The sequence below is a fragment of the Tiliqua scincoides genome, chromosome 2, assembly GCF_035046505.1.
Source record: "Tiliqua scincoides isolate rTilSci1 chromosome 2, rTilSci1.hap2, whole genome shotgun sequence".
Classification (NCBI taxonomy): Eukaryota; Metazoa; Chordata; class Lepidosauria; order Squamata; family Scincidae; genus Tiliqua; species Tiliqua scincoides.
In genome coordinates, this window is record NC_089822.1 from 133,736,277 (window position 1) to 133,763,409 (window position 27,133).

Genomic DNA, 27,133 nt, shown 5'->3' on the forward strand with positions numbered 1-27,133 from the left:
CTAAAATAAAGCTCTCATGGGGGGAGCGGGAGCACAAGCAGTGTGCCAGCAAAGAGTAGAAACTAGAGGAGGAAAAACTGAGCAAGCCAGAGCAGAGCTGAAAAAAAGTAATGGAATCTACAAGAACTGCTTGCAACGTAAAGGCCACCAAAAAGGATTACTGCTGCAAACCGAGAGCCTCCAAAGCACAAGCAATTCTCACAGAGTGGAACTGGAAACAGCTTCTGCCTGGTTTATATTCAAGATCATAAGCAAAGCATTATTCATGCACTTGGAAGAGGAACAGGAATTATTTTGTTACTAGGACTGTAGCTTAAGGATCACATCATCCTTCAATGCCATCTCTTTAAGTTTACCAGAAAATAATACAGATTGCAGGTACTAATTCTTGTGAAACCCAGGGTCATCTAATCATTATCTTTCACCATAGGACCATCATGTAGAACTAGGCCACTTATTAGAACATGTTCAAATTGCATCCGCTTTTAGAGGGGCAGTAGAGGTAGCCTTCTTGGACTGCCATCATTCTTGCTGATGGTTTCCAGGCATTTGCAGAGGCTACTGTTTGTGAAGTGATCCAAACTCCATACCAGTGACTATTGCTACTTTTGCAGATCCTGTATATGAGCAGCAGCAACCACCATCATTTCAGGCACAATAAAGAATTAAATCTTGTTGAAAGGGTTCTGCCCAGAAGACCCACATGGAGTGTTGACATATGAAAGCAAGGGTGTTCAGAAGGGACACTACCGTGAAGGTTTAATTAGAGCAAGCACAACTGCTCCATTATTGATGCATTTATTCCTTGCCCCATCAACTCCAGCACAAATGTGTAAAGCAAGAAGAAAAATTTTAAGTAACACAAAAGAAAAAGATTGCTGTAAAAAACAAAAAGACTGCAAATAAATTAAGTTTGACAGGTAAACTAAACATAGACCTGAAGACACTCCTGGCCACTGTATTTAAAAATAAAATAAGGAAAATGTACAAAGGCAAAAAGTAGTACAAAAATACTGAACACAATCGTCAAGATGTCAAAAAAAATATACACAGATTTATCAAAACAGTCAACATACGATGACAAGACAGTTGCATCCAGGTTAAATTTCCTGGTGTTTTTTCTTCTCAAGGTCAGGAAGCTGAAGCCACCTTAAATGGCACACACAATTCCACAGAGCCCACATGATCAGGCTGAGCCACGTGTCTGCTTAAAGGCTTGCATCCTATAAGAAAGGGCTGCAGTCAGCAGAGCACCCAACTTCATCAGCAACACTGGGAGAGGGGGTGCAAGGAAGAAAAGGCTATCTGGACACTGCAATGAGAATTTCATGTCACTCTGCAGCAGCAGCACACCAAAGAATGCTATTTCCTCTGCTGAAAACCAGGCTACCTCCTGTGCAACCTAAGGCCACATGTCCCACAGAAACTGCAGATTTTGTCCTCACAATGAGTTTGCTTTTGGGCTCCACAACAGTTTCATGCCAAACACATCACTACTGGTACCCATATTTTATTTGGCATTACTTGCACCCCCAGTTTGGCACTTGCCTTCTCATGTTTGTATTCCCTGCACCCCTTCTCCCACGAAGGCTGCAAAGCAGTGACTGTAAAGGTACTGTGTGAAAGTTAGGAACTTATGGGCCATGATGGAAAAGCATGGGACCTGCAGAGACGCCTTAGAGAATATGAGGAATTTTAGATGGGGGCAGGGAAAAGAAAACAGGTCTTCAAAATAATGCTCATCCCAGGAACGTTTTAAGTCGGGATCCACAAGCCAGTCATACTCCCAGAACTGGAACTGCGCCACCTGGGCCAATGCAATCATGTTCGCTGAAGATACTTCAGACAGAAGCCCACTGCCCTTGCTGGAGCACAGAGGAACTGCTTGTGCTTTTATATAGACATTTGGAAACTTGCATCAAAATCAGACCACGGCTAATTTATCTTGGGGGTGGGACTGCAGCATGGCATTTTGCATAAATTGCTGGGCACCCATCCAGCACGGTTAGGAAGTGGCATTTTAAAATCAACAAGACCAAAGAATAATGCCCTGACATGGTGCAGGGGGGCAGGATCAGTGGGCTTGGACACGGTATGTTTTTCTTTCAAGCACATTGTTTTATCATCTCTGTTAAGTCTTTAGATTTCCTCCACTCCATGTGCAAATATCATCACCAGTCCAGGCTCCAGCACCATTTCTTCACCCATATGCTGATTCTCACAGGCCATCACTACCACAGCCTGCTTGCCGGGTATGCGTTTGGCTACATAGTTTTCATAATAGCGTCGGTTCATCTGGCGAGTCTCCAGGGTGGCCAGGCCCTGTGGCCAGTTCCGTTCATGAGCATTTTCAATCAGCTCGTTGATGATGGACGTGGGGCAGCCGCTCTCCACCAATGAACGCTTGATTACAGCCTGTAGTACTGCATCTGGTGTGGAGATCATGCCACCCCACCTTGTCACCCGGGCAGGCTGCAAGGAGTTCACCCACCTGGAAGCAAATCATAAAAAAGAATCAACCACCAATGCAGCCAAGGTATCTTTACCTGTCAATATAAAGGGGTGGGGCAGAATGGAGTGGCCAGTGGGTTTCCCCTCAGGTAACCCTATGACATCAAACCTAGGTTTCTTAAGAGCAAGCACAAGGATACCTGGGTGTATTCTGTGAGGCTGGCCACTGGAATCAGCTGCTGGTTTGCAAGGGCATACTCAGTTACTCCCCAAGCCAGCATTTTAAAACAAGAACATAAGAGCTGTGCTGGATCAAGCCAAGGGCCTATCTAGTCCAGCTTCCTGTATCTCACAGGGGCCCAGCAGATTTCTTGTGTGCTCTGGGAGCACTCAAGACAACAATACACCTGTATCCTGTTGATACTTCCTTGCAACTACCATTCAGAGATACAGTCCAGGTTTTAGAGGCAGTCTATAGCTACACATATTAATGAGAATTAATTTTGTTTTGTTTGCTCTTTCTACTCCAAGCCAACATGCTACATACATCTCTACTCAGGTATAGACAATTCTCTGTATCAGTGGGGGTTAAGTTCCTGGAAAGCGCAGTGGATACTGAATTGGTAGATACAGAACCACTGATTCTATGGGATCAATGGGGTTGCGGAGAAAATTAAATTAGCAGTAAAACCTTCAGAATGGCCACTGCCGGATGCAGGGATTGCCTCAGAATGGCAACAGATAGGTGAGGACAGACCACAAATGGCATGAGGCAAGTCACACTCTTTGTTGCCACGGATAAGCAAATCCACAGGAACAGAATGCATGGATACTGTGTTTTGACTTGTATCCAGCTCCCCCTGCTAGGCACTGGTCTCTAATGCTTTCAATTTTGTCAGGAAGTCTGTGGCCACTCAGCAAAGACCATGAATTTTTCACTAGTTTGTCTGTTGTATTTCTCTCCACTCCTTCCCCTTTTTAAAAAAAAAAACAAACTATCTATATTTTGATCCCTTATTCCTGCACTAGAACCATTTTGATTTACTAGTATGATGTGATTTTAGTAAGAACAGCTAGGTTCTGTGCTCTCCTGAAATAGAGATTTTTCTCAAGGCTCCCCTCCTTTCTCCAGCCTAGGATAGCAGCTACAGATATCTACCAATTTCCCCACCCACTTTCAGCTGTTCGCCCAGAAAAATCAGCGAAACAGAAAGCAGGGAGGGGAGCGCGATCTCTCTACTTTCACTTTCCCTGATCTGGGGAGCCCCCCAGGCACTCGCACACGGCTCCCTGCACCCAGGGACGACTGCTGCAGGGGCTGCAGCGACTGCAGGGTGCACCCCAGTCCCTGCAGCCCCGTCAGAAGGGAAAGTGGAGCAATCGCACTCTGCTTCTGGTTTAGTGGAGGCGAGGTGCGATGACCCCACTCTCACTTTCCCTGATCTGGGGAGCCCTGCCGAAGGTCGTGAGGGCTCCCCGCACCCCCGGAGGCTGCAGGAGGCTTAGGCAAGTGTACCCAAGCCCCTGCAGCCCCCATGAGCAGTGCAATCCTAGGGATCTCACTGCTGCCTCCTCCCTGATTCCTGATTGCCCCTGCCCCTTAAGGGGAAAGGGACCAGGACCTTCAGGCTGGCGCGTTGCAACGCCCCAGTTTGAATACCACTGCACTAGGTACTACTCCCTCCCTTGATCAGTAGCTGGCTTTCTTTAAAGGGGGAGAGAGAGAGAAAGTAGTAAATTCAGGTCCCTAAACTTTCTTATGTAATGATCATGTAGAATTCCAGGACACAGTTCTGGAAGGGAAGGCACCAAGGAGCAGTAATCTTGCTGCCCCAGTAATTCCTCACAAACAGCTGGGTAGAATGGCCACTGTCAAGAAAAGAAGAAATTCACCCTGCTCTGGATTCCATTTTGTCAGGCCAGAAACCATTTTGGAAGAAATGCTATGTCAGAGGAGATGGGCTTATCAGAGGTTCTTGGTCCTGCCATCTGAGAAACTCTTCATTATGTAGCTTCAAGGCTGAGAACAGGGATAGTTTAATTAGCAGGTTGTCTGCAGCTCTCATTCTCTGGTTGGGAAGAGATGAGCAGGGATGCATCAACCTGTAATGTCATCGTTCTGGAAAGTCTGGGTGACCCAGGCCCAGAGTGGTCAGAATAGCACTGGAAGGTGACCTTTAGGTATATAACCCTGTTTCTAGGATTCTTAGGGTCATCCTCCACAATTATTCTGTCATGGATCCCTGTCAATGCTACTGCAGGTGGAGGGATCACCCTTTTCTTAAGTTCAGTGGCTAAGTTTCAACAGGTGAGCATTAGGGAAGTAAGTTTAGGCTAGTTTTGGTGCTGCTTGTGCTTATCAGTTGTGATATTTTAAAAAGATTCCTACTTGTTCTGTGTAACCAAAATCTTTAGCACTTTAATAAAATTATACAGCTTGTGTCTGTATGGAGGAACTAATCCATTTTAATCCAGTCCTGCCCATCTCAGCCATGATATTGCTTTCCTGATTGTAACCGGAGCCTTGTGGCCAGAAGCTATGGGATTTGAGATGTTCTGTGATTACAAGGGCTGAGAGTGTCTATTGGTATCTAGTTTCCCCTTAACTAGAGGGCTGATAGGTAGAAGGGTTGATGGCAGGTTACGATTATCCTCAATGAAAACTTGTGCAATTGAAAAAAACCTCTATGTATTCCTTCTGTTAGTAGCGATAATGAAAATGATCTCTGTACCTACTTTGCCTATTGCTTTATGCCCAAAGGTGTCGCATGTGCTCTATAATGAGAAAACCACACAGGATTTCGAGCAGGTGATGTCTGCTCCACTTGCTGCCTAATCATTTGCCAATTCTTGGTCTCATTCATGCGTAAATCCTCACCATTTCATCCCATTTGCAACCAAACTATGGCAGAGTGCAAAGCACTTACTCTAGGATTTCATTGTATTCAATAGTCTCTTCCAAATTCTGCAGGTTGGGGTTGACACTACGTATTGCTCGCATATATGCCTTCAACAACTGGATGTCTCGCTTCTACAAGAACAAAGGCAGAACAATTGAACAAGGTTAAAGAAAAGTGGGCAGCAAATGCAAAGCCAAACTCTTAATTGGGGATCAATGCTTTAAAGAGACACCAAGCCTGGTAACTCTAAACTAAATACAATAAAAGGTGTGATAGTCAGCATGTCTGAGAGCAAAGGACTGCCAGATGTTGTAATTTTCTGGGATGCAGAGCATAATCTCTAGCCTCATAGATAACCCCTGTCCTCCCAAGATACTGTAAAAACACCAGTTACTCACCACTCAGTACTGCCAGTAGAGAGGCGTGCGAGCATTCTGAACTCTCGCAGCCAGTAGGAATTGCTGTTGAGTGCTGCTGGTTAATAGAATAGCAAAATTTAATGGGCTTTTAAGCCAATTTTCAGATCATTAAGTGCAGGATATCACCACTTTTACTGTACACAGATTTCAGGATGGTACTACACTGACACAGTAAAAGCAAACACAGAGACACGACTCAAAATCAAATAGGCAGATGAAAACTGAAATTTTCAAAGCAATTGGAGAGAAACCTAGTTAAAGAATTACCCCAACATTTAAATACCACTGGTTCTCTCCACTACATCCTGCTATGTTATACAGACAGAGTGAACTGTCAGGGTAAATCCTATGCCATCACATCACTAAAGATAAATAGGCATAGGACTGTCAGTGCTTGGAAGGGAGTTATAAAGACTCCCACATAAAAATACTCTAAAGCAGTGGTACTCAAATTGGTGGGTTGCAACCCACTATTGAAAATGAAAAGGGTCACTTTCCCCTTAAGGGGAGAGACCTAGAAATGGGAGTCCCAACAGCACCCAGGCCTGTGCAGCATCCTGGAGGGTCATGGAGGCTAGCAGCCCCCTCCGCAAGCCTCCCTTCTGCAGTAGTGGGCTCTGATTTGCCGTCGGAGGCTACTTTCAGTTTCAGAAACTCCACACTCCAGAGATTTACTGCAAACTGAAAATGGGCTTCAACTGCCATAGTGAGCTCTAATCTGCAGGGGGGAGGCACATGGAGAGGGCTGTGAGGCTCCAGGACATTGCACAGTCCCCCCAGGTATGTTTAAATGTTCCTGGGTGCCCGCAGCACCACAATCACTGCGGCACCATCAGGACATTCCCCCCATCCCAGTCCCCGCCCCCACAAACACCCCAGTTCTCAAGACCCTGGAGAGTTTGAGAACCACTGCTCTAAAGGAAAACTGGGATATGCTATGGTAGGCCCTTTGGGATTACTGAAAATGCTGCAAAAATTAAAGTGCTCTATTTACCCTGTGAAGGAACTTCAGCAGAGATAATGAGCTACCTCGATGGATGAGCCCTTATTGAAATGCAACCTACTTACCGTCCCACACTGGTTCAGTTACAAATAGATGGCATTTTTGACTAGTACAGACTGAAGAACACTTTTTTATTGCTGTTTAAGAGTATTAAACTCTTATTTAATTATTTTTAATTAAGATTAAATATTATTATTTAATTACAGCAATATTATTTTATTAATATAATTATTTTATTAATAATAACAGCAATATTATTTTATTGCTGTTTAAGAGTACAGAGCTGTGTGGGGCCTCCCTGACCTTCAGAAGGTCTTCTGAGGCCTCCGGAGGGCCTTTAAAGGTCACTTCCCATTTCTTGAGAAACCAAAGGTGGCATTTTCAGGCCCTCAGAAGACCTACAGACTGGTGGGGGAGCAACATTTTTCTCAGTGGGAGGGCATTTTGAAGTTCTGGCCCCAGGCAGCACAGGAAACAAGATCGCCACCATTCTGATCCTTTCTTTAGCCATTGCTCAAATTCCCAACTTCCTTCCAGCCATGTTTATTAGCCCCTCCGGCTACTCCCGGTCTACTGATTCTGGCTAACTAACACTGTGGGTATCCCCTTAAAGGTAGTAGATCTCCTAAGAGCAGCTCCTATCTACACTCCTAGAGCCAACTAATTAAAATAATTCCTTTGGCCATGATCCAGGAGAGAAAAGCCTAGCCAAGTAGTAAGTGAAAGGATCCCCACTTTTATTTTTTGACAATCCACACTAAAAACTCTATCACCCTTTCCCAATGCAACTAACAGCTTCCAAAAAGCCATTGCCATGTCCTTTTGGGTTTTTGATTGGTCTGCTCAGCTGCCAGTCATGCACCTCCTAACTTCGGTTTGTGTATATTAAATAGCCCCACCTCTCCCTGTTTGGGTAGGAAGTTTGGTGCTTCTGAACCACCTGGAGTTTCACTTGGGCTTCAAATTAACCCACTAAGGTCGCATGTGGCAAAACTTGTGCATTTCTTTTTCTAGGAAAGGTTACACTAAGGTTCCACATAGAGAAACAACATTTAAGCTTTTGGCAAAAGGAAACAGCTCACACTAGTAATCTATGTAAACAGGGAACCTGGGCAATGATGGGCAGCAGATTTCAGCTAGGTGGGACCTAAACTCCCGGAGCACACCTGCGGACCATTCACGACATCAATTTTTTGCAGCACAGTGGCTGGAAATTGCTGCAGTAGACTATATTCATAATTAAAACAGTACATGTATTCCAGAAATAATCAGTGCCAGGAAGGTTGTTGAGGTCCCAATCCTATCCAATTTGCCAGCACTGATGCAGCCATGCCAACAGGGTGTGTGCTGCATCTCGTGGTGGAGGCCTCCTCAAGGTGAGGGAACATTTGTTCCATTACCTTGCTGCTGCATCAGCACTGGAAAGTTGGATAGGATCAGGCCCTTAGTCTCACTACTGCAAAAATAAAAAGCATGTTAAATGTTTATACAGAAGAAATTAAATTCTCTGAACATCTAGTAAGTTTCTTGCTTACATGCAGAAAAAGAAAAAGGCACCTATAACAGAGTCAATTGTTTCAGATGACTACAAAAGGAAACAGTTACCTGCTCTGCTAGCTGGTGCTTGTGCTCTGCTGAAGTCTTTTCCAACTCGGCTATTCTTGTCTGTTGCTGCTGCACCACCGATCGTAAGTGCTTGATGCAGTTATGATTAGGCAACTCATCTTTGGGCATCTCCAAACTACAGAGAGAGAGAGAATAGCAGGAATTGAGGAAGGAGCACACAACTAAAGCCTTCAGTTAGGAACACATGATCAGAATATCTATAATACGTGCAGAAATAAGAGGCTATGCTCCAGGCAAAATGAGACTGCAGTCAGTAGCCCCAAGGTACTATCAGTTGCCAGTACTGTGCAATTCAATGATATGTCATAGCCATATTAGATGGACCACACAGCCAGTGTACCTCTTACTGATCTTTACTGGCTATGTATAATCCTTTGGCCAAGTCCTCAATTATGACATCATGGTGTCTTGGGATCTGCCTAAATCTGACAGTACTCACCCACAACCCTGTTCACAAGTCACAGGCCGCTTTGGATTGTGTTCACAGTCATTGAGGTGAGACATCAGGTTGTCGAGTCGCACTACAGCGGTACAACCAAAAACAGCGTTGTCACACGTGATCTGTAGCTTAGACAGCATATTACGCATGATCCGGGGAACAGGGCGCAAGTGAGCCACAGTCACAACACTTCGGTCCACAGGGCAAGTCTGCTGTTGGGAGAACCACTGGGTGATGCAGGCATTGCAGAAGGCGTGCTCGCAATGAGGAGCCTAGAGAACAAAGCAAGGCATGCCAACTCAAGTTATATTGGGTTCATGTCACCGGAGATTTGTCTGTTCACATGAGCTCTCTTATCTGTTTTCCCACACTGCCTCTTGTATGGAATGCTTCTCATCAACAAAGAAAGAGTTTGAAGCAGGACAGAACTTCCTCTGATCATTCAGGCCAGTCCAAGCAATTGAGGACAGATGGCCATCCTAACTCACCCTGGCTGTGACTTATCAGACTCTAGAGTACCAAAGTCAAAGACAAACATTGTAGTGCAATCTTTGCCTCCAAGCAAGAAACTACCTTATACCAACAATACCACTACAGATTAATCTTTGCCTTTTCAGTTCCACAAATAGAGATCAACAGCAAAGGAGGCACATGTCCTATACTGTGCAAGAAGTTCAAACATTTTATTAAAAGAATTTATTCTTTTAATAAATTTATTAAAGATTTATTAAAATCTTTATTTTAATTTATTTTAATAATAAAAAATTTATTATTTATTATTAAGAATTTATTAAAAGAATTTATTTATTAAAAGAATAGCTTAAAATGCAAAGTAGTACAGTACTGTATTTTGAAAAACCAAGAAAATTCCTTGCTCTGCTAATGTTGTCAATCTTGAATCCAGAAGAGTTTATAAATACACTTTAATACAACAAAGCATGGCAATATCTATTTCCTAAGACAGGGGTTTTCAAACTGGGGGGTCGCAATGCCCCAGCCTGAGGGCCCAGCCCTCTGCTCCCTTAAGGGGCAGAGGCAGGGAGGAGGCAGCAACACGATCCCCAGGATTGCGTTGCTCAGTGGGCTGCAGGGGCTTGGCTGCACTTACCAGAGACTCCTGCAGCCTCTCGGGGGTTCAGGTAGCCCAGCACGACCGCCTGCAGGGCTCCCCAAAGCTGAAGTGAAAGTGGAGCGATCACGCTCCACTTCCACTTTTGCAGAGGCAGAGTGCGATTGCACCACTTTCACTTCTTCAGCTTTGGGGAGCCCTGCAGACGGTCACACAGGGCTCCCTGCACCCCCGGGAGGCTGAAGGAGGCTCTGGTAAGTACAGCCAAGCCCCTGCAGCCCCCTGAGCAATGTGATCCTGGGGACTGCATCGCTGCCTTCCCCTCACCACCCCCCCAACAGCGGTTTTCAAACTTCCTGAGAGTTTGAAAACCTGTGCCCTAGGATACGCCAATAGCTGGTTTAAAGGGAACAACTCTATTTACTGTGCTAGGGTGCAACACAGTCAATCTGCCATGTAAGACACAGCTATACCTATGCCTCTACTTACACATAGAATTTATTTGCACATAATGCACTCCGCAGTCTCAGCTCCTTGCCTTATAGCTATGTCTTCCAAGCACTGCTAGCTAGACACAAGTCTAATGTCTAGCAGAAATCTCATTTTCTATACCAGCCATTTTCAACCTCAAGTGTGCTCAAGAAAGATAAAAAATACTTCAAGGGTGTAGTGTGCTGCAACATTTGAACTACACACATGCACTAACAGTGATATAAATATATAGAGATAACCTAACCTAAACTATTTCCAAGATTCTCTTATCTAGGCAAAATACCAAAGAACTAAGTCAAGAATTAGCATGACAGAACTAAGGGCCTTACTGTGGTCACAGTGTCATCAAACCTTGGAAGAGGAATCTAAACACATCCATCCCCACATTTTACTAATGGTCTGCAACTTGGTATTGTAAGGCTCCTGGATGTTCATTTTGATCAAAAGGAAAGAAAGAAATGTAAAATTAAAAACCTATGTTGCCTATAGTTAATTTTTATTTATTTAACATGGGGTCATATTTTGAACCAAACAAGGTCAACAGCATTGCCATCATCTACTGATTAAAGGCCCAATCCTATCCAGTTGTCCAGGGCTGGTTGTACCAATGGGGCATGCACTGCATCCTGCAGTGGGGGTGGGTGGGTCACAGAGCCTTCCTCAAGGTATGGGAAAATTTGTTCCTTTACCTGAGGCTGCATTGCAGCTGCACCAGTGCTGGAAAGTTGGAAAGGATTGGGCCCTCATATTTGTTCAAGCCAACACATGGACAGAGGCCTCAAGACCCCTCTAGGTGCACAGGCTACTCAGATGCATTTCTTTTTAAAAAAATCCTATCCTGCACATGAACGGCAGGAGAGAATTTTTGTTTAAAAAATGCACCTGAGTTATTTTTGGTACTCTCATGGAAGAGTCAAGACAAGGCAAAGAGGAGTGAGGAAAAAGCGGCTGAGAATCATGAGGTGGAGGAAGGAGGGAGTGACAGCCAAGGCCTGTTGCCATTTCTACTGGGAGAGAGATTAAAGACTCCCAAGCAGCTGAGGGGAAAGTGCTGCCTTAGAATTGGGTTTTTTTAAAATGGGTGATTAGATAGTCCTCGAGGACCAGACTGGCATCCTGGATTGCTAGCTGCCAGCTCCTGCTTTAAAATATCAGGGCAACTATCCATTATGAAGTTCAGAATATTTCATATCCTCTTTAACAACATTCTAATACTTGTTAATGGGATGATGTGGGGACAATGCCACCTACTAGCTCATAGCAAAACATACTGTATCATGCCCGCTCTCCATGCTTGAGCTGTTGCATTTCTAGAATTATGGCATGCCTACTCATTTTATAGTATTTTCTGAAAACTTTACTCCTACGCAAACATGCACACATCTAAGCAATGTTGCAATCCTAGGAAGCACTGCAGAAAAGTCACAGTGCCAAATCAAGATTACCATACATGGAGAAAAGCATTTTAGCTTTCACCTTCACGATAGTGTCCACTGGGCCATCTGTCAATTCCAGAAGCCCTTAGTTATACACCTCAAGCAGTAGTTTGTCAGTTGGTTCATTAAACATACACAATAATAAATGTAAGAAAGATAAAAAAATACTCCTCATCTGACTTCTGTGAGGATATTAATTAAGGTACAATGCAGGATTGTTAACACAGCAGTATTAGCAGCTTCTATGACATCATACTCCAGCAACCAAACACTCTCAGTGGTCACTGGGGAAACAATATCTTATGAGAATAATACAGACTGAGGTAGATCTTTCACGCAAGCTAGAGCCTCATTTTCAGACCTTTCACAGCTCTCCGAAAGGACTTCAAAGTTATCCATATGCATTAATAGTTCCTTAAGATCCCCTTCCCCTTTTCAACTCAGGTTCAGAAGACACATCCAAACTGATAGAAAGCCCTAAACACATAGCTCAGCTGGCTCTGTGTACTCTGTGCTGAGGAGAAAACTTATTACTGAACTCTCAAATTCTTTGCCAAAGGAAACTGACTTATTCTGGCCCTCTATTGGTCAATACTCTGCCAAGGTTCTAAGCAGTAGTGTGGTCTTTCCCAGCCCTACCTAGCAATGTCAAGGATTTAAACTGATTTCAAACACTGATGTGAAAGGAAGGAACAGCATAACAACCTTCATTCTACTATGTTTCCAGTAGGTGCCATTCAACCACACACCAAGTGGTCCTGAGTAAGCGGTAGAGTCTTAAGATACACACTTATAGTACATACTACCACATGCTAACAGCATGTGAGAAGAGTATTTTAAAAGCATTACTTCAATCATATCAAAATCACCCTTTGGGGTATGTCATCCTCATTTTTATATTATAATTAGAGGTGTTTGTTTCCGGTGAGTAAAATAGGATTATAGCCTAAGCCAAATGGACTTACTTCTGAGTAAAATAATGTTTTCAAACACTCTAATTATAATATTGGAAAACTGAGGCCTAGGGAATCAGGTATCCAGGTCCCGTGAGGATTAGTGCCCTCAGCTGCATACAAAGCATGACACCAAAATCACAAACACACATAGAAAGGGCATTTCTTGGTTAACACTTTCTCATGGAAAATGAGGCATTAGAAAAATGATTCCTCATGGAAAATGTAACATGAGAACTAGGATAAGACTATCCTCAGCACCAGTTCTCTGTGCAAAAATAAACCAACAGTTTCAGCCTCCCCAGAAACAGGAGCTTTTGTTCTCAATGTGTAATGTCAAATCCTAGTATGCCCAGTTACATAAGCATTTGAACATTCACCTTCCTTTGATCACCAATTAATCGTAAATCAGAGTACCACATGCCCCGACACTATTTTCCTTTTAGGTATATTTTCCCCACAGGTATTCTGCCACCCAAACCCCATCATATTCAAGTGAACCAAGCAACCTAATATTCAGCAGCTAATCCATCTGTTTCTTGACCATCCCAAGAGAGAAACCAAGCCTCTACCTATCTCATTCACATGTACTTCCAGCTGAATGAAAGACTGAATGGCCACTACTGACAAGAGAACTAACATACTAGTGTACTCTGGTTTGATCTATATATTTCAGGAGCCCTACTTGGAAAGCAGACCACATGGATTTGGCTATATGTGACAAGTAAACATGGTTTTTATTGCTAAAACAGCATGCTATTTACAGCAGAAACAATGGCTACTTCACATAACCACTACCTTGAGCTTCAAGATTTATTTTCAGTTTATCAGTAGCTGGTCTAGAAAGGGGTCTGGTTATTTACAAAAATATTTTCAACCAATACTTTTTCCAGAATTGCAATACTATGTATGAAAAAGCTTCACACAGATGTAGGCTCAGCAATCACTAATCTAGCATATCTGCACTATTACCTTCATCTAGATAGAATATACAAGAAGCAAAACTGAATATCCTATAAAATTATTACAGCATGGTGGTAAACATGTAAGATTTTGTTGACCAAGAGAGTTCTGTTAGCTAATATACTGCCTATAGGAATATGTTGAAACACCCTGTCACAGCAATGCAAGAATCACTGTGAAACCTTTTCAAGAAATATACAGGTCTGATCTGCTTGCAACACATATCCTGGAGCTTCAGTTGTATGTTTTCGACAAAGTTATAAACACCTCTATAATGTTTTCATTATAGCCAATTCAAAATACATTTTAAACAAAAGGGTTAACTAGGTTGCATTCATTACCCTAGGTTTGAAAAAACCCTGAAGAGATTGCAGCTTTTGTTAAAGAAAGACTGTGTGCTCCAGTTGCCTGTATTAAGCTTTCTATCATGAAATGTACTGCCTCTTATCTGAGCATAGTGTTTATTTTTTAATATCTGAGTAGATGCATGCGCACACACACACACACACACACAATTTCAAGACCTCATATGATGGGAAACCGACTATCAACATTCAGAAATGAAAACAGATAGTTAAATTTGTGACTGAAGAATAACACTTGTTAAGCTTCATAGATTCCAGTGAAATTTTACAATTCAATTTCCAATTTCCTTTGGTGAGTACATTTTAAATCTTGGCTGAAATCATTCAGATCAAACAAGAACCAAACAGAACAGGGCTTGCTAAATACTTTAGAAACTGTACTCTCACATGTATTCTGTGTTTAACTACATGACTGGGAAGAGAAACTAATATAATTTGCCAGAGGAAACTTTCAGCTCTTCAGTCACACCTCTTAGAACCTCTTAGAATGTTTTAAATTCATCTCCAACACATACCTGCACTGGCTCCTCCAAGACCCCACTGCAGATGGGGCATATAAGGTCCTCATCAACATCCCCTTGAAAGCGTGCTACATCATACCCCATTTCTCATCACGGATGCCAAAACCCTAGGGAAAAAAGGAGGGAGAAAAACAATGAATGTTTGTATTCTTGACACAAAAGAAGCCAGTAAATTCTGAGTCCTCCTCCTGTGGAATCAGCAAAAAGTCATTCTTTTGGCTAGGTTGCTTGCCTGCCAACTAACCTGATAAGGCTGCATTCTAAGCCAAGGATTTAGACAAACTCCAAGCCCCTGAAGAGGAGGGTGTGGTATAGCAGAAAGAGAACGACTCAGCCCTATTTCTGTGCCCTGTTTTAGCCGCCTGCTAGCACCAAATTAGACACTTCCCTCCACGATGTTATTACTCATCTCTTAATGTGTATTCTTTTTTAACTCCATACCTTACTTTTTTTTGCTTCTGCTAAAAACCTGCTTGTGCTAGTAAGGACAGCTTCAATTTTACATCAAATTATGTAGCAGTCAAGGGAAAAGAAAAGAAGCTCCATTGCTGGGACAGCTGATGGGGGGGGGTGTTTAAGGGGTTTTATGCACATCTTAGAGTCAGACCAAGACCGAAGTCAGCAAAACAAAAAACAAGCCCTGCTGAAATGGAACAGGGCTGCACAACTCTAGTTCCAACCAGTAGCAAAAGGGAACTCCTCAGGGCAGGTAATCATGGTGCATCTCTGTGTCAACCACTCCTAATGTAGAGAGACAGCATAATTACCTGCCCTGAGAGGAGGCTAACTGGAAGAAGGCACACCCAGAGCTTCACAAGAGCCTTTAAGTATTTCTCTCTCTTCCATCCCCACTCCATAGACGGACATGTTCCAGCACAAATGGTCATTCAGCAACGAGAACTGAACATCAACTCTTATGCTTAGTTATATATTGTGTTCAAGTCAAATTCACTTTCTGAGCTGCAAACTCCTAACTCCATGCTGAAACTGGAAATCATCACCCAAACGCTTTCAGAAAACAGTTCCTCATGAAAGGAACTGAAAAGGGGTTGTCCACGGACTTCTATCAAATGTTGAGTTAATGGAATACAGTACAGGGAATCCTCATTATAAGCTTCCCCTTGATTCATTCCCACATTTAGTCCTCCACTTTGAGGAGCTGGATTTAAAGTTTCCTGCACACTCTACTTTCTCCTCTGAGCCTTGAAAGGAACAGCCCATGATTTTGTAAAGCTGAGTCTGCATGCTCTAGTCTCCTCCAAGCTCTTAAAGTAACAGCACATTTTGCCATTGCAGTTATATATGCAGTTATATATAGATGCTCTTCTTTTACCTCCCCCCGACCCTATGAGCTCTTAAAAGGGCATTTATAATATTATACAGTACCATATTGGGAAATTTGGCATTTGCTGTCACCGTTCATTAGAGTAACATGGAGAGTGACTTTCAGAGCAATCCTAACATGTCTATTCAGAAGTAAGTGTCACTAAGTACAATGGAGCTTACTCCCAGGTAATTGTGCATAGGATTGCAGAGTTCATATTTTGCCCTTCCTGGATATTTGGGTTGGGTGCACAGATATTATCTTAAGCTGCTAATCCCGATAATCCATACTTACAATTTCTTATGGTGGGAAAATTCCCATTTATAAGTAATTTTACTATAAGTCCAAGTTTCCCAGTCGTTAATTCCGACTTATAAAAAGAAACCCCCTGTACTGACTGAATGCTGAGTAAAGGAGAACTTCTTTACAAAATTGCTGGAGGGGCATGTTCCTCCCTGACCACTGCCCATAAGCACACTTATAACCATCACCAAACTGATTCAGAAAATTCAACATGCATCCCACCCAATTTCATCTGCAAGCACCAAGGTGCAAGTTATTCCTGCACTCCTATTACCCATACTGGGCTAAATTAGATATCTCATTTAAACTTATGATAATTTAATTGATTAGACCCATGCAGCTCGATAAGCTTGAGTAACACATTTCTGGAGTAAGGGTCAGTCTCTGTCAGTTTCTTTATGTTCCCCAAGGGAAACATAACTAACAATGAGAACGAACTATAAAGTGTTCCCAAAATTACTTCAAGGGAACTTACACGGTCCACTCAGTGCCTCAAGAGCAAGCTTTGCTCATTTCTGCTAACTTCAGGGACCACTTCTAGAGAGTATAAGCTGCTGTGGCTATGACATTTTGTTCTTCATTTGTAAGTACAGTATACCTTGTTGGATATATCACTAACTTGCTGAATTGTGACATCAATAGAAAGAGTGACAGACTTCCCTTCACTCCTTTACAAAATGTACTCCTATTGGCCAAGATGATTTTAGGTTTAAGGTTCTGAGCAAGCATAGCATCACTTACCCTGGGATCAGAACCATTACAAACACATTAGTACTAAAGCAAAACTCATCCACATACAAACTTTCCAGAGGGGTAACAGTGTTAGTCTACTGAAACAAAAAGTATTTTATGGCACCTTAAAAACTAGTAAACTACAGTCATACAGACTGAAAAAGTCACACAGAAGGAAAAAGAATTGTGAATAATGGGGCCAAATATCTATGGAATGCAAGTGGTACAGTCTGCAACCATTTTTATGTAAAACCTCAATGCATGAGATTAGTAGAGTTAACAATTCTCATCAGCAGTAATTTGCAATAGCACAGCCAGAAAGACTGTGCTAAGTTAAGCAACACATGTAGCGAGTTAGAAATGTTCAGACTGCATCCAAAGACCTCAGAGCATTTCAAATTAGTCCTCATTTTACAGCTGGGGAAAAACCAAGTTGGGGAGAAGTGACTCACCCAAGACTAGAAAACAAATGACCAAAGTCTACAATCTCAATTTAGGTGTATGATCACCAATTTAATTTGCCTCTTGTAATACTGCACTACTGATAATCAAGAATGTGTTTTTATTGAATTTTTGTAAGCCACTTTGAATGCCCACTTAGGAGATAAAGCGAGATAGAGATTTGTAAATATATGCAGATAAATAAGAGTGTTGTGCACATTGCTGAACACTGTTTATACTACATACTTAGATTAGAAGAACACATTTCTTATAAGATGGCATGGAAACATCTCTTGCAGCTTAGTGATCAAGTTCAGCATTCAAAGCACTTCTCACCACTTACCCAAAATCGCCCTGACAGAATGCTAAGTATTTGAGAAAGATGAGTTCTGAATGTTCTTCATGGACAAATAAAGGAAGACAAACACAAAACAGCAGCCTAACTGAAGAGTGGAATATGCACGTCACAGTCAAACATTATATTCTGGCTGGAACAATCTGTCTGAGAAGCAGATGGCAGCCACCCAAATTACTGGGTGTTCAAAAGCTTTGTAAGGACCATCCACTTCATCATGTCTGCAAGGCAGATAATTCCTAGGGTGTACATTTTTCCTGGATACTGCAAGCCTGTGTCAAGTTCAAACCTGGTCATCAGTTGCTTAAGCTTTAGCAATATAAAATTTTACAAAAAGTTCTATTAACCTGTAGACTTGGTGAATTCAATGTCAACAGACGTTGACACAATGAAAAGAAAACCTCTTATTGTGTCATACTATGGGGGAGGGCCAAACATGACAAGTGAAATATATGCTCATCCATAAAATACTAATTCCATCTCAAGATAGTTGAGTTACATTTAAAACATATTTTATCTAGCCTTCAAATAGGCTTGAACCTTGGCTTTTTAGAAAGACAAGTAGCTTGTTGCTAATATAAGTTGTCTCTAGCATTAAATGATCACCAGCATAATATTCACAACACAGGAAACTTCCACCCAAGAATCAGCTGAACAAGTTCAGCTCACCACTTAAAAACCCGGCTGCCAATGCAGTAACATACTGAATGCGTGTCAGGAACACTAGAGTCTACTACTGCAAAAGGAGAAAATCTAGTTTTGCGCCAAGAAAACTAAAATTAGATTCTCTGCACAAAGCCAGATTTTCTCCTTTTGCAATAGTAGGACTCTAGAGTTTAAAGCTAAGTTATTAGACAGAAGTTGTGAGGAAGTGGCACCTTCCAAAGAGCAAACCAGAGCTAAATCCCATTTAGAAAGGCTACTCTTACAAGTAATGCTCTTTTTTGAGGTTTCCTAGTATAGAGACTAGGAAGCTGTGGAAAATAAAGGTCTCTAAACACAAGTATAGAAGGTCCACCACATTTGCACACAGTTAATTTGGATGAACAGATAGAAAGCACAGGGTTCCATCACCTTTAACAGTCATGCAGAAGTTATGATAGGTCAGCTTTTCTCGTTACAATGCCACAGAAATGAAAAAGCTATAGAGACCAAAATACCTTAATGTCCTTAAAGGTACACGGTCTTGGTAGCCCACACAGCCTACACTAATAGTACAAGACTATGATCTTAGCTTTAAAAAATGTGAGGGGAAAACAAAACATTTTTATGCTTATTCAAAACAAGATTCCTAGTTTTCTCACCAGTCCTGAGAATGACTCATCCATGCAATTCCAACATATTACTTTGACATATTTTTAGAAGCAGACATAATACAACGAAGTCACAAGGAGGAGTGATTTATTGAACACTTTGGGTGGCATCTAAAGTAATACTTTTGTGAATGAAAGCACATCCATGAGGTCAGTCTGAGAACAGAAGAAGCATTCAAGAGCCCTTTGCGCAAGTGGAACACTTTTACCATCAGGTAGCACTTGTCCTCATACAACGTATTTCCATTTATAGAACATTACCATGGACGATGCCCTCAAATATATCCACAGAAAGATAAAACAACAAATGTACAGTATGACAAAAAACTCTGGCTTCATGATCATATTCACTTTTTTAAAAATGAAGAGTTATCCTCATTTGTTCTGTATGTAGAACATCATAACTGAATGGACAAAGCAACAGTTTTTGGTACACGTGTCAGTTTCCCAACAGTGCTGGATAAACATTTTGAAGGCTTTATAATGTTATCCCTTAAGTACCTTTCAATGATGGAAATCCACTGAGATTTTTCAGAATAATTGAAAACCTATTTAGCCAGATTAGCCCAGTGGAGGCACATCAGTGTTATTAAACCTGAGGTTTCACTAAACAAGTTAACCTAAACTTGAACAGATTTTTCCAAATCTTACGTATGAACAGATTTTTCAAAAGAAAAGATGAACAAAGCAACCTGAAGAAAGAATTTCTCCTCTATTTTGGAAGTATATTACGACCAGCTTTGACCCTGAAAGGATATCCATCAATTCGAAACGGCAGCCTCGGCATTTCAGAAAGTATATTTCAAAACACAGATAGGTTTTGATATTAGAGTATTTCTAAGGAGTATTTTAATAAGACAAATTTTTATAAGCCCTAGGCATTTTGAATATGAGCTAAATGACAATCTGGATTTTCTAACTAAATGGTGGGCAATTCCCTTTCCCTTTATTCCACACACAAAGCCATAAGTTGTTTTTTGATTAACTATATTTGAAGACTAAACACCACACTGATGCAAGCAGTATAAAATATTAGTAGGCTGGGAAGATTACCATTTCAGTGGTGGACCTGTTGGCTCGGAATCCACACTGCGATTCTGGGTAGACGCTCTCTGCAAGTACCTGGAGCCTCTTTAGTGCAACTCGGGCAAACAGCTTTCCTACAACGCTAAGGAGAGAGATGCCGCGGTAGTTGTTGCAGTCACCCCTGTCACCTTTGTTCTTGTACAGCGTGATGATGTTTGCATCCCTCATGTCTTGAGGTACTCCACCTTCTCTCCAGCAGAGACAGAGGATTTCATGCAGCTCAGTGACGATGATCTCTTTGCAGCATTTTAGGACTTCAGCAGGGATCCTGTCTTTTCCAGGTGCCTTGCCAAAGGCAAGGGAGTCCAGGGCCACGTGAAGTTCTTCTAGGGTTGGTTCACTGTCAAGCTCTTCCAGCACAGGCAGGCACTCAATGTTGTTCAGTGCTTCTTCGGTGACTACATTTTCTCTGGAATATAGCTCAGAGTAGTGCTGCACCCAGCGTTCCATCTGCTGCGCCCGATCCTGGATGACCTCACCTGTGGCAGACTTCAGTTGGGCAATTTTCCTCTGTGTTGGACCTAGGGCCTGCTTGATACCGTCATACATCCCCTTGATGTTGCCCGTGTCAGCTGCTATCTGTATCTCGGAACAGAGCTGGAGCCAGTAGTCGTTAGCACATCTCCTGGCAGTCTGTTGGACTTTGCTGCGAGCAGTTCAAAGGACCTGCAGGTTGCGCTCACTGGGACAGGCCTTGTATGCTGCTTGAGCTCTCTTCTTTTCCTCAATGACTGGTGTCAACTCCTCAGAGTGGGCTTCAAACCAGTCTGCCGCCTTGTTGGTCTTCTTGCCGAATATGGACAAGGCGGTGTTGCAGGGAACGACAGCCACTCTTTATAGCCTTCATAGATCTTCATAGATGGGCAGGAGGTCTGGTCTAGAGGGTAGAGCCTCCATTTCCCTGAAGATTAACATCCACAAGGTCGGCAGTTCGAGGCCACCGACACCGTGCGACCTTGAAGCAGCTGGCAAGCTGCAGCTGAGCTGTTCCATCTGCTCGGAGCGTGGGAGGATGGAGGCCAGAATGTTAAACCAGATCGGAGCGTAACATCTTGAATGTGGTGGTTCTTGAAAGAGAGAACCTTCTTTCAATTTGTAAAAATCCCTGCGTGGATTTAATAAGCCTGCCTGTGTAAACCGCCTTGAATAAAGTCTTGAATAAAGACCAAGAAAGGCGGTATATAAATACTGTATATTATTATTATATTATTATTATTATCTCACAAAGACTTTCGACCTGGTCAGCAGAGATGGCCTCTTCAAGATTCTCCCCAAGATCGGATGTCCACCCAGGCTCCTCAGCATCATCAGATCTTTCCACAAGGACATGAAGGGCACTGTTGTCTTCGATGGCTCCACATCAGACCCTTTTGACATCCGAAGCAGAGTGAAGCAGGGCTGTGTTCTTGCGCCAACCTTGTTTGGGATTTTCTTCGCTGTCTTGCTGAAGCAGGCCTTTGGAACTGCAACAGAAGGCATCTATCTCTGGACCAGATCAGACGGAAAGCTCTTCAACCTCTCCAGACTGAGAGCAAAATCCAAAGTCCAGCTGAAATGTCTGCGTGACTTCCTCTTTGCCGACGATGCAGCTGTCACTACCCACTCTGCCAAAGATCTCCAGCAGCTCATGGATCGTTTTAGCAAGGCCTGCCAAGATTTTGGACTGACAATCAGCCTGAAGAAAACACAGGTCATGGTTCAGGATGTGGACTCACCTCCCTGCATTACAATCTCTGCGCATGAACTGGAGGTTGTCCATGACTTTGTGTACCTTGGCTCAACGATCTCCGACACTCTTTCTCTCGATACCGAGCTAAACAAGCGCATCGGTAAAGCAGCTACCTCGTTTTCCAGACTCACAAAGAGAGTCTGGTCCAACAAGAAGCTGACGGAACATACCAAGATCTAGGTCTACAGAGCTTGCGTCCTGAGTACACTTCTGTACTGCAGCGAGTCATGGACTCTTCGCTCACAACAGGAGAGGAAACTGAGCGCTTTCCACATGCGCTGCCTCCGACGCATTCTTGGCATCACCTGGCAGGACAAAGTTCCAAACAACACAGTCCTGGAACGTGCTGGAATCCCTAGCATGTATGCACTGCTGAAACAGAGACACCTGCGTTGGCTCGGTCATGTCGTGAGAATGGATGATGGCTGGATCCCAAAGGATCTCCTCTATGGAGAACTCGTGCAAGGAAAGCGCCCTACAGGTAGTCCACAGCTGTGATACAAGGACATCTGCAAGAGGGATCTGAAGGCCTTAGGGATGGACCTCAACAAGTGGGAAACCCTGGCCTCTGAGCGGCCCGCTTGGAGGCAGGCTGTGCAGCATGGCCTTTCCCAGTTTGAAGAGACACTTTGCCAGCAGTCTGAGGCAAAGAGGCAAAAAAGGAAGGCCCATAGCCAGGGAGACAGACCAGGGACAGACTGCACTTGCTCCCGGTGTGGAAGGGATTGTCACTCCCGGATTGGCCTTTTCAGCCACACTAGACGCTGTGCCAGAACCACCTTTCAGAGTGCGATACCATAGTCTTTCGAGACTGAAGGTTGCCAATACAAATACAAAGGGAAGATTAAAAGTTGAGAGCCACATTTTAATTCTACAAAGAGGCTTATTTAACATTTCTTTTATCAGTAACCAAATAACCTACCTACAGTATATCTGAAAAGCTGCCAAGTATCCATACTGAATGAAGTCTAGATAGAGTCCCATACAGACCCTACTACTCAAAGTACTTTTGCTTTAAGTGTTTGCAAAGGTTTTCAACAGAAATCATTTTGGTACTGATCACATGGAGGCGTGTTGCTTAACAGTTACAAAAATTAAGTTTTTGTTAAGTTTCACTAACAAAGTTTTCACTTTTGTTGATCTTGCTAATTTAAGTCAGTAGTAAGCAGATAAGGTATAGATTTTTCCGCAGCAACATGAGGTTAACATAAAATGGCAACAAATATTTCCCCATGAAACACTCTGCAGTTTCAGCTACAACCTGATGGCTAAGTCCTCCATCACCACCAACTGCATTACACTGTTTTGCTTTCTGAAGTCAAATTCCATCATATGACTGTTAGCTTGCAGCAGCAAATTCTACATAATGCCTGTACAACTGTATAAAGCTTTTAAAATTCCATTTCCATGCCATGAATAGGAGAGAGAAGGATTAGACTGCTACAATTAAAAACCACAGACTATTCTTCTGAACCAAGTGGAAAGATCTGGATATCTTTTTTAAAAAGAGACTGATCTGAGATATTGCTGATGCTTGTATCTTAAAACAACATTTTGGGTAACTCTGATTTCCAAAATGAATAGCAAGCAAGACTTACTCATTCTCGTTTTATATCACAACATAATGTTAGGAGTCCACTAGTAGACAGTTCATAAACAAAAAATGACTAGCATTTCAGTCACAGAAATAGTGTAGGTTACTAACAGTAGCATTTGTGGTTTACATGTATAATATGCATCTTTATTCTAGGATACATCAAAAGCTACAGAGAAGCCAGCAACACAAAAAATAATAGCTGAGATTCATAATGACAACAAATGCCTAACTCATTGTCTGCAGTTGCAACTCTCTGGTAACTGCAAATCAACAACCCAGCTGTTAGTTATAAAGTAAAATGAGAATTCTTGGAAACAATGTTGCCAAACCCAGAACCAAGGACTCTTGGGCCAATGTGGTCAGGAACATGATCTAAACAAGCTGCAAGCTAACATACTCCTCGTCACTTCACATGGCCAAGAATTCTTGTTTGTTAAATCACAACTCCAAGTGTCATCTGGAGACCTGGTTTATCAACCAAAATGAAAATCCTGGTTCATAAACCAGGATTAAGTTTCATGCCTTGGTTTGTAAACTACAATTAAAGTACACTTCCAGAGTCCATACAACACATGGAGCAAAGGACTGTTGCATCACAGCTCCATACTGAAGAAAGGAAGGAAAGGGAGAGAGAAGAGGAAGTTCATGCCAGAATGGTGTAGTGGTTTGGGAGTTGGTTTTAGACCTGGAAGATCCAGGTTCAAATCGCTGCTCAGCCATGAAGCTTCTTGGGAGACCTTGGGCCAGTCACTATCTCCTGGTCTCATCTACCTCACAGGGCTGTTGTGTTGAGGAAACAACCAGAAGAGAAAGAACCAGGTACACAACCTCAAACTTCTGGGAAGAAGGGTGGTGTAAAAATGTGAAAAATAAATAAACTAAGAACTCCTTGCAGCTACATCCAGCCTCTACATGTAACTTTAAGGGCTCTGCACAGCAAGAAAATACGCAGCAGTAGCCCCTATCACTGGGGAGAAGCCATTTCCCTGGCTTCCTCTCCTGCTGCTGTAGGACGCAACTCAAGTCCTGCTTGATAAGTATGTAACAGAGAAAAACACAAATGGACAGTTCAAGACATGGGGTGCAAGGTGTCATGAATGAGACTCTCTGCCCTAATAAAAAGTCACTATATATGCATAACATGGTGATGGCTTGGATGAGTCAGCTTGGGCAGCTTCTCCATCTTGACCCCTTAAGCTGCATGTCCACAAAAAAGGCTTAACCTGGATGTGGATGGAAGCAACTCATGGAGTTTTGCTTGCACTTGTCCAGGGTCAAATATATCAACCTGCCTAAGACTAAGGGGAAGTTCAACGAACTGATCTCAGATTTCTCTTTGGACCTGCCACTCAGATGGGTATAGAGTAGTATTGCTCAAACAGTAGGTCCCAATTCATTTCAATATTTTATTTTTAATAAATTAGACTTGATGCTACCATGGTATGCGACTGAATTTGGGGAAATGTTACAGACTTGTAGTCTTAACAAGTTACTATGTATATTCTTTTAACAATGATAGTAAATGGGACTTACTTCTGGGTAAGTGTGAATAGGACTGCAGCCTAGGATTGTTAAAAATTTTCCTGCTTGATGATGTCACTTCCGATCATCGTATCACTTCCAGTGGGTCCTGACAGATTCTCATTCTAAAATGTGGGTCCCAGTACTAAATGTGAGAACTGCTGGCCTAGAGGAATTGAGACTTTTTCCAAGTTATTTGCCTAGTTCTTTCTAAGCACCACTAAGAGTTATTGTCCCTTTCGCTCTGACAAACTGCTTAGGGCTAATGCCCCAAAGGGGAGGCATCGGTGCTAAGGGGCAGGATCAGCCAGATTAGCTGGCTTCCTGGCTTGCTCTTCTAGCAACCAGCTTCCACACTGAGGGAACCCCAGCAGATAGGAACCTTCAGATGGGGAGGAGAAATTAGGAAGGACATGTTCTTATGTTCCTCTTGTTTGAACTTTTCCCTTCCTGGTGGAAACGGCCACTCTTCTTCTGGATAGATCCCAGCTGCCTTGGAGGTAGTCAAGGGTGCGTGGGAAAGTCAGATGCACAGACCATGTGCCTTCATTCCCCATTCTGATATGATGGGTCACAGAGGGCTCACCGCAGGATTAGATGCAATATATAAAATAAGTGTAGCATAAAAACAGGAAAGTCAAGCATGAAGGTGAACACTGTTGCTACAAATACAAGCCAAAGACATTGTTATCTAAGCCACCTCAAGCATCCATTAAAAGGAAGAGAAAAAGATTCCACCTTATCTAGAACTTTTCCCTTAACCTACACAATTATAGACAAGTGAAAGCACTTACACAGACTCATTTCAATATGGCTTCCAAACATGGTAATGTCCTTGATATGCATAACACACCTTGCTGCCAGAATGTCACTTGGCAGAGAGAGTCATTATATAACAGACACTGTACTACTGGCGCCTGCCTCCGTACCTTCAAGTGCTCCCTCCCAGACTGCAAGAGAAAGACAGCCATTCTTGCTTGCTACACAGCTATGTTATCAATTACAGAAATACAAAACCGAGGGCTTTGAAATATTCAAGTGCTGGGCTACAGCCGTTCTGGCTCCAGAACACTGCAGATAACACTGGCCTGGTTAAAATGGACACATTCACAGCAAATATTCAGAAATAAGAATTCAGAAATGAGAGGCTGAGCTTGTTTCTTGTTCACTGAAAAGGCGAGAATTCACAGGGCTTTCACCTGGTAGAAAAGGACAGTTTGGATCTATTGCCAGGATCAAGAAGGAAGTAGATCTGCAAATCCTATTTTCTAGCACTTTTTTCTCATGCAATTCATGATAATCCAACATGGGTAACTCCCCAACATGAATTTACCACCATAGCAAAATATTTATGACTGTCACTTCGTCTCCCCCAGTCACCTTTCTCCCCCATAACCAATGGAGAGAGATTAACCAAAGCAAATCTCCAAACAATTCACAGACTACTTGGGGGGAAGATTTGGAAGGGGGGAAATGATGGAAAAAGTAAAAGATATATTTGTATCTTTAAGCAAGTTAAGAAGATCAATATTTTTAACTTCACTTTTCTATATAAAATAATCAAAGTAGATTACCCATAAAATAACCAAAACAAGATAAAAACAAAATGGAACAAAATTAAACATACCACAAATCAAGTGAGCATGCATCTCTATTTGTTCTGCCAGTATTGTGTCTATTTGCTTTTTCAGATTGGGAAAGTGTAAAACTAGATTCATCTCTTCTGAAGGGTATCTAGTAGGTCATTTCCACAGTATCATGCTTATCGTGCAATAAATACAGTTAGTTCATCTCACATGAGATATCACAAAAGTTAGTACTCCTCCACTGAAACATGCTGAATAGCAACCAGCACATCAACCAATCATGAGCTGATTTCAAGGCAAACAGAAAACAATCCATAAGAAAAGGTTGAAGCTATCACGTGACTCATTTTGTTTCCAGCATCTTGGAAAACAGCATGCATGACCAGATACAAATACAGCTGGAGGAGGAATCTTTCTATGTAAACAATCTCCAGGTCAAAAAATCTCTTCAACATACATGAACTATTTGCTTTAGCTAATACCTTCCTTTGTGTAAAGCTACCTCTCCC

General features: G+C 42.4%; 1 protein-coding gene across 3 annotated transcripts in view; it reads right to left on the reverse strand.

Annotated features, from left to right (window-relative positions):
• Positions 1-890: 890 nt before the first annotated feature.
• Positions 891-27,133, reverse strand: part of RNF41 (ring finger protein 41) — a 33,485-nt gene continuing 7,242 nt past the window's right edge. For all 3 annotated transcript variants that reach the window (XM_066616509.1, XM_066616511.1, XM_066616512.1), the window contains exons 3-7: positions 14,632-14,744; positions 8,839-9,110; positions 8,379-8,514; positions 5,379-5,482; positions 891-2,491 (exon numbers count right to left, since the gene is read on the reverse strand). In XM_066616509.1, the coding sequence (XP_066472606.1) occupies positions 2,140-2,491; positions 5,379-5,482; positions 8,379-8,514; positions 8,839-9,110; positions 14,632-14,721 (954 nt within the window). In that variant the 5' untranslated portion in view covers positions 14,722-14,744 and the 3' untranslated portion in view covers positions 891-2,139. The remainder of the gene's footprint in view (positions 2,492-5,378; positions 5,483-8,378; positions 8,515-8,838; positions 9,111-14,631; positions 14,745-27,133) is intronic.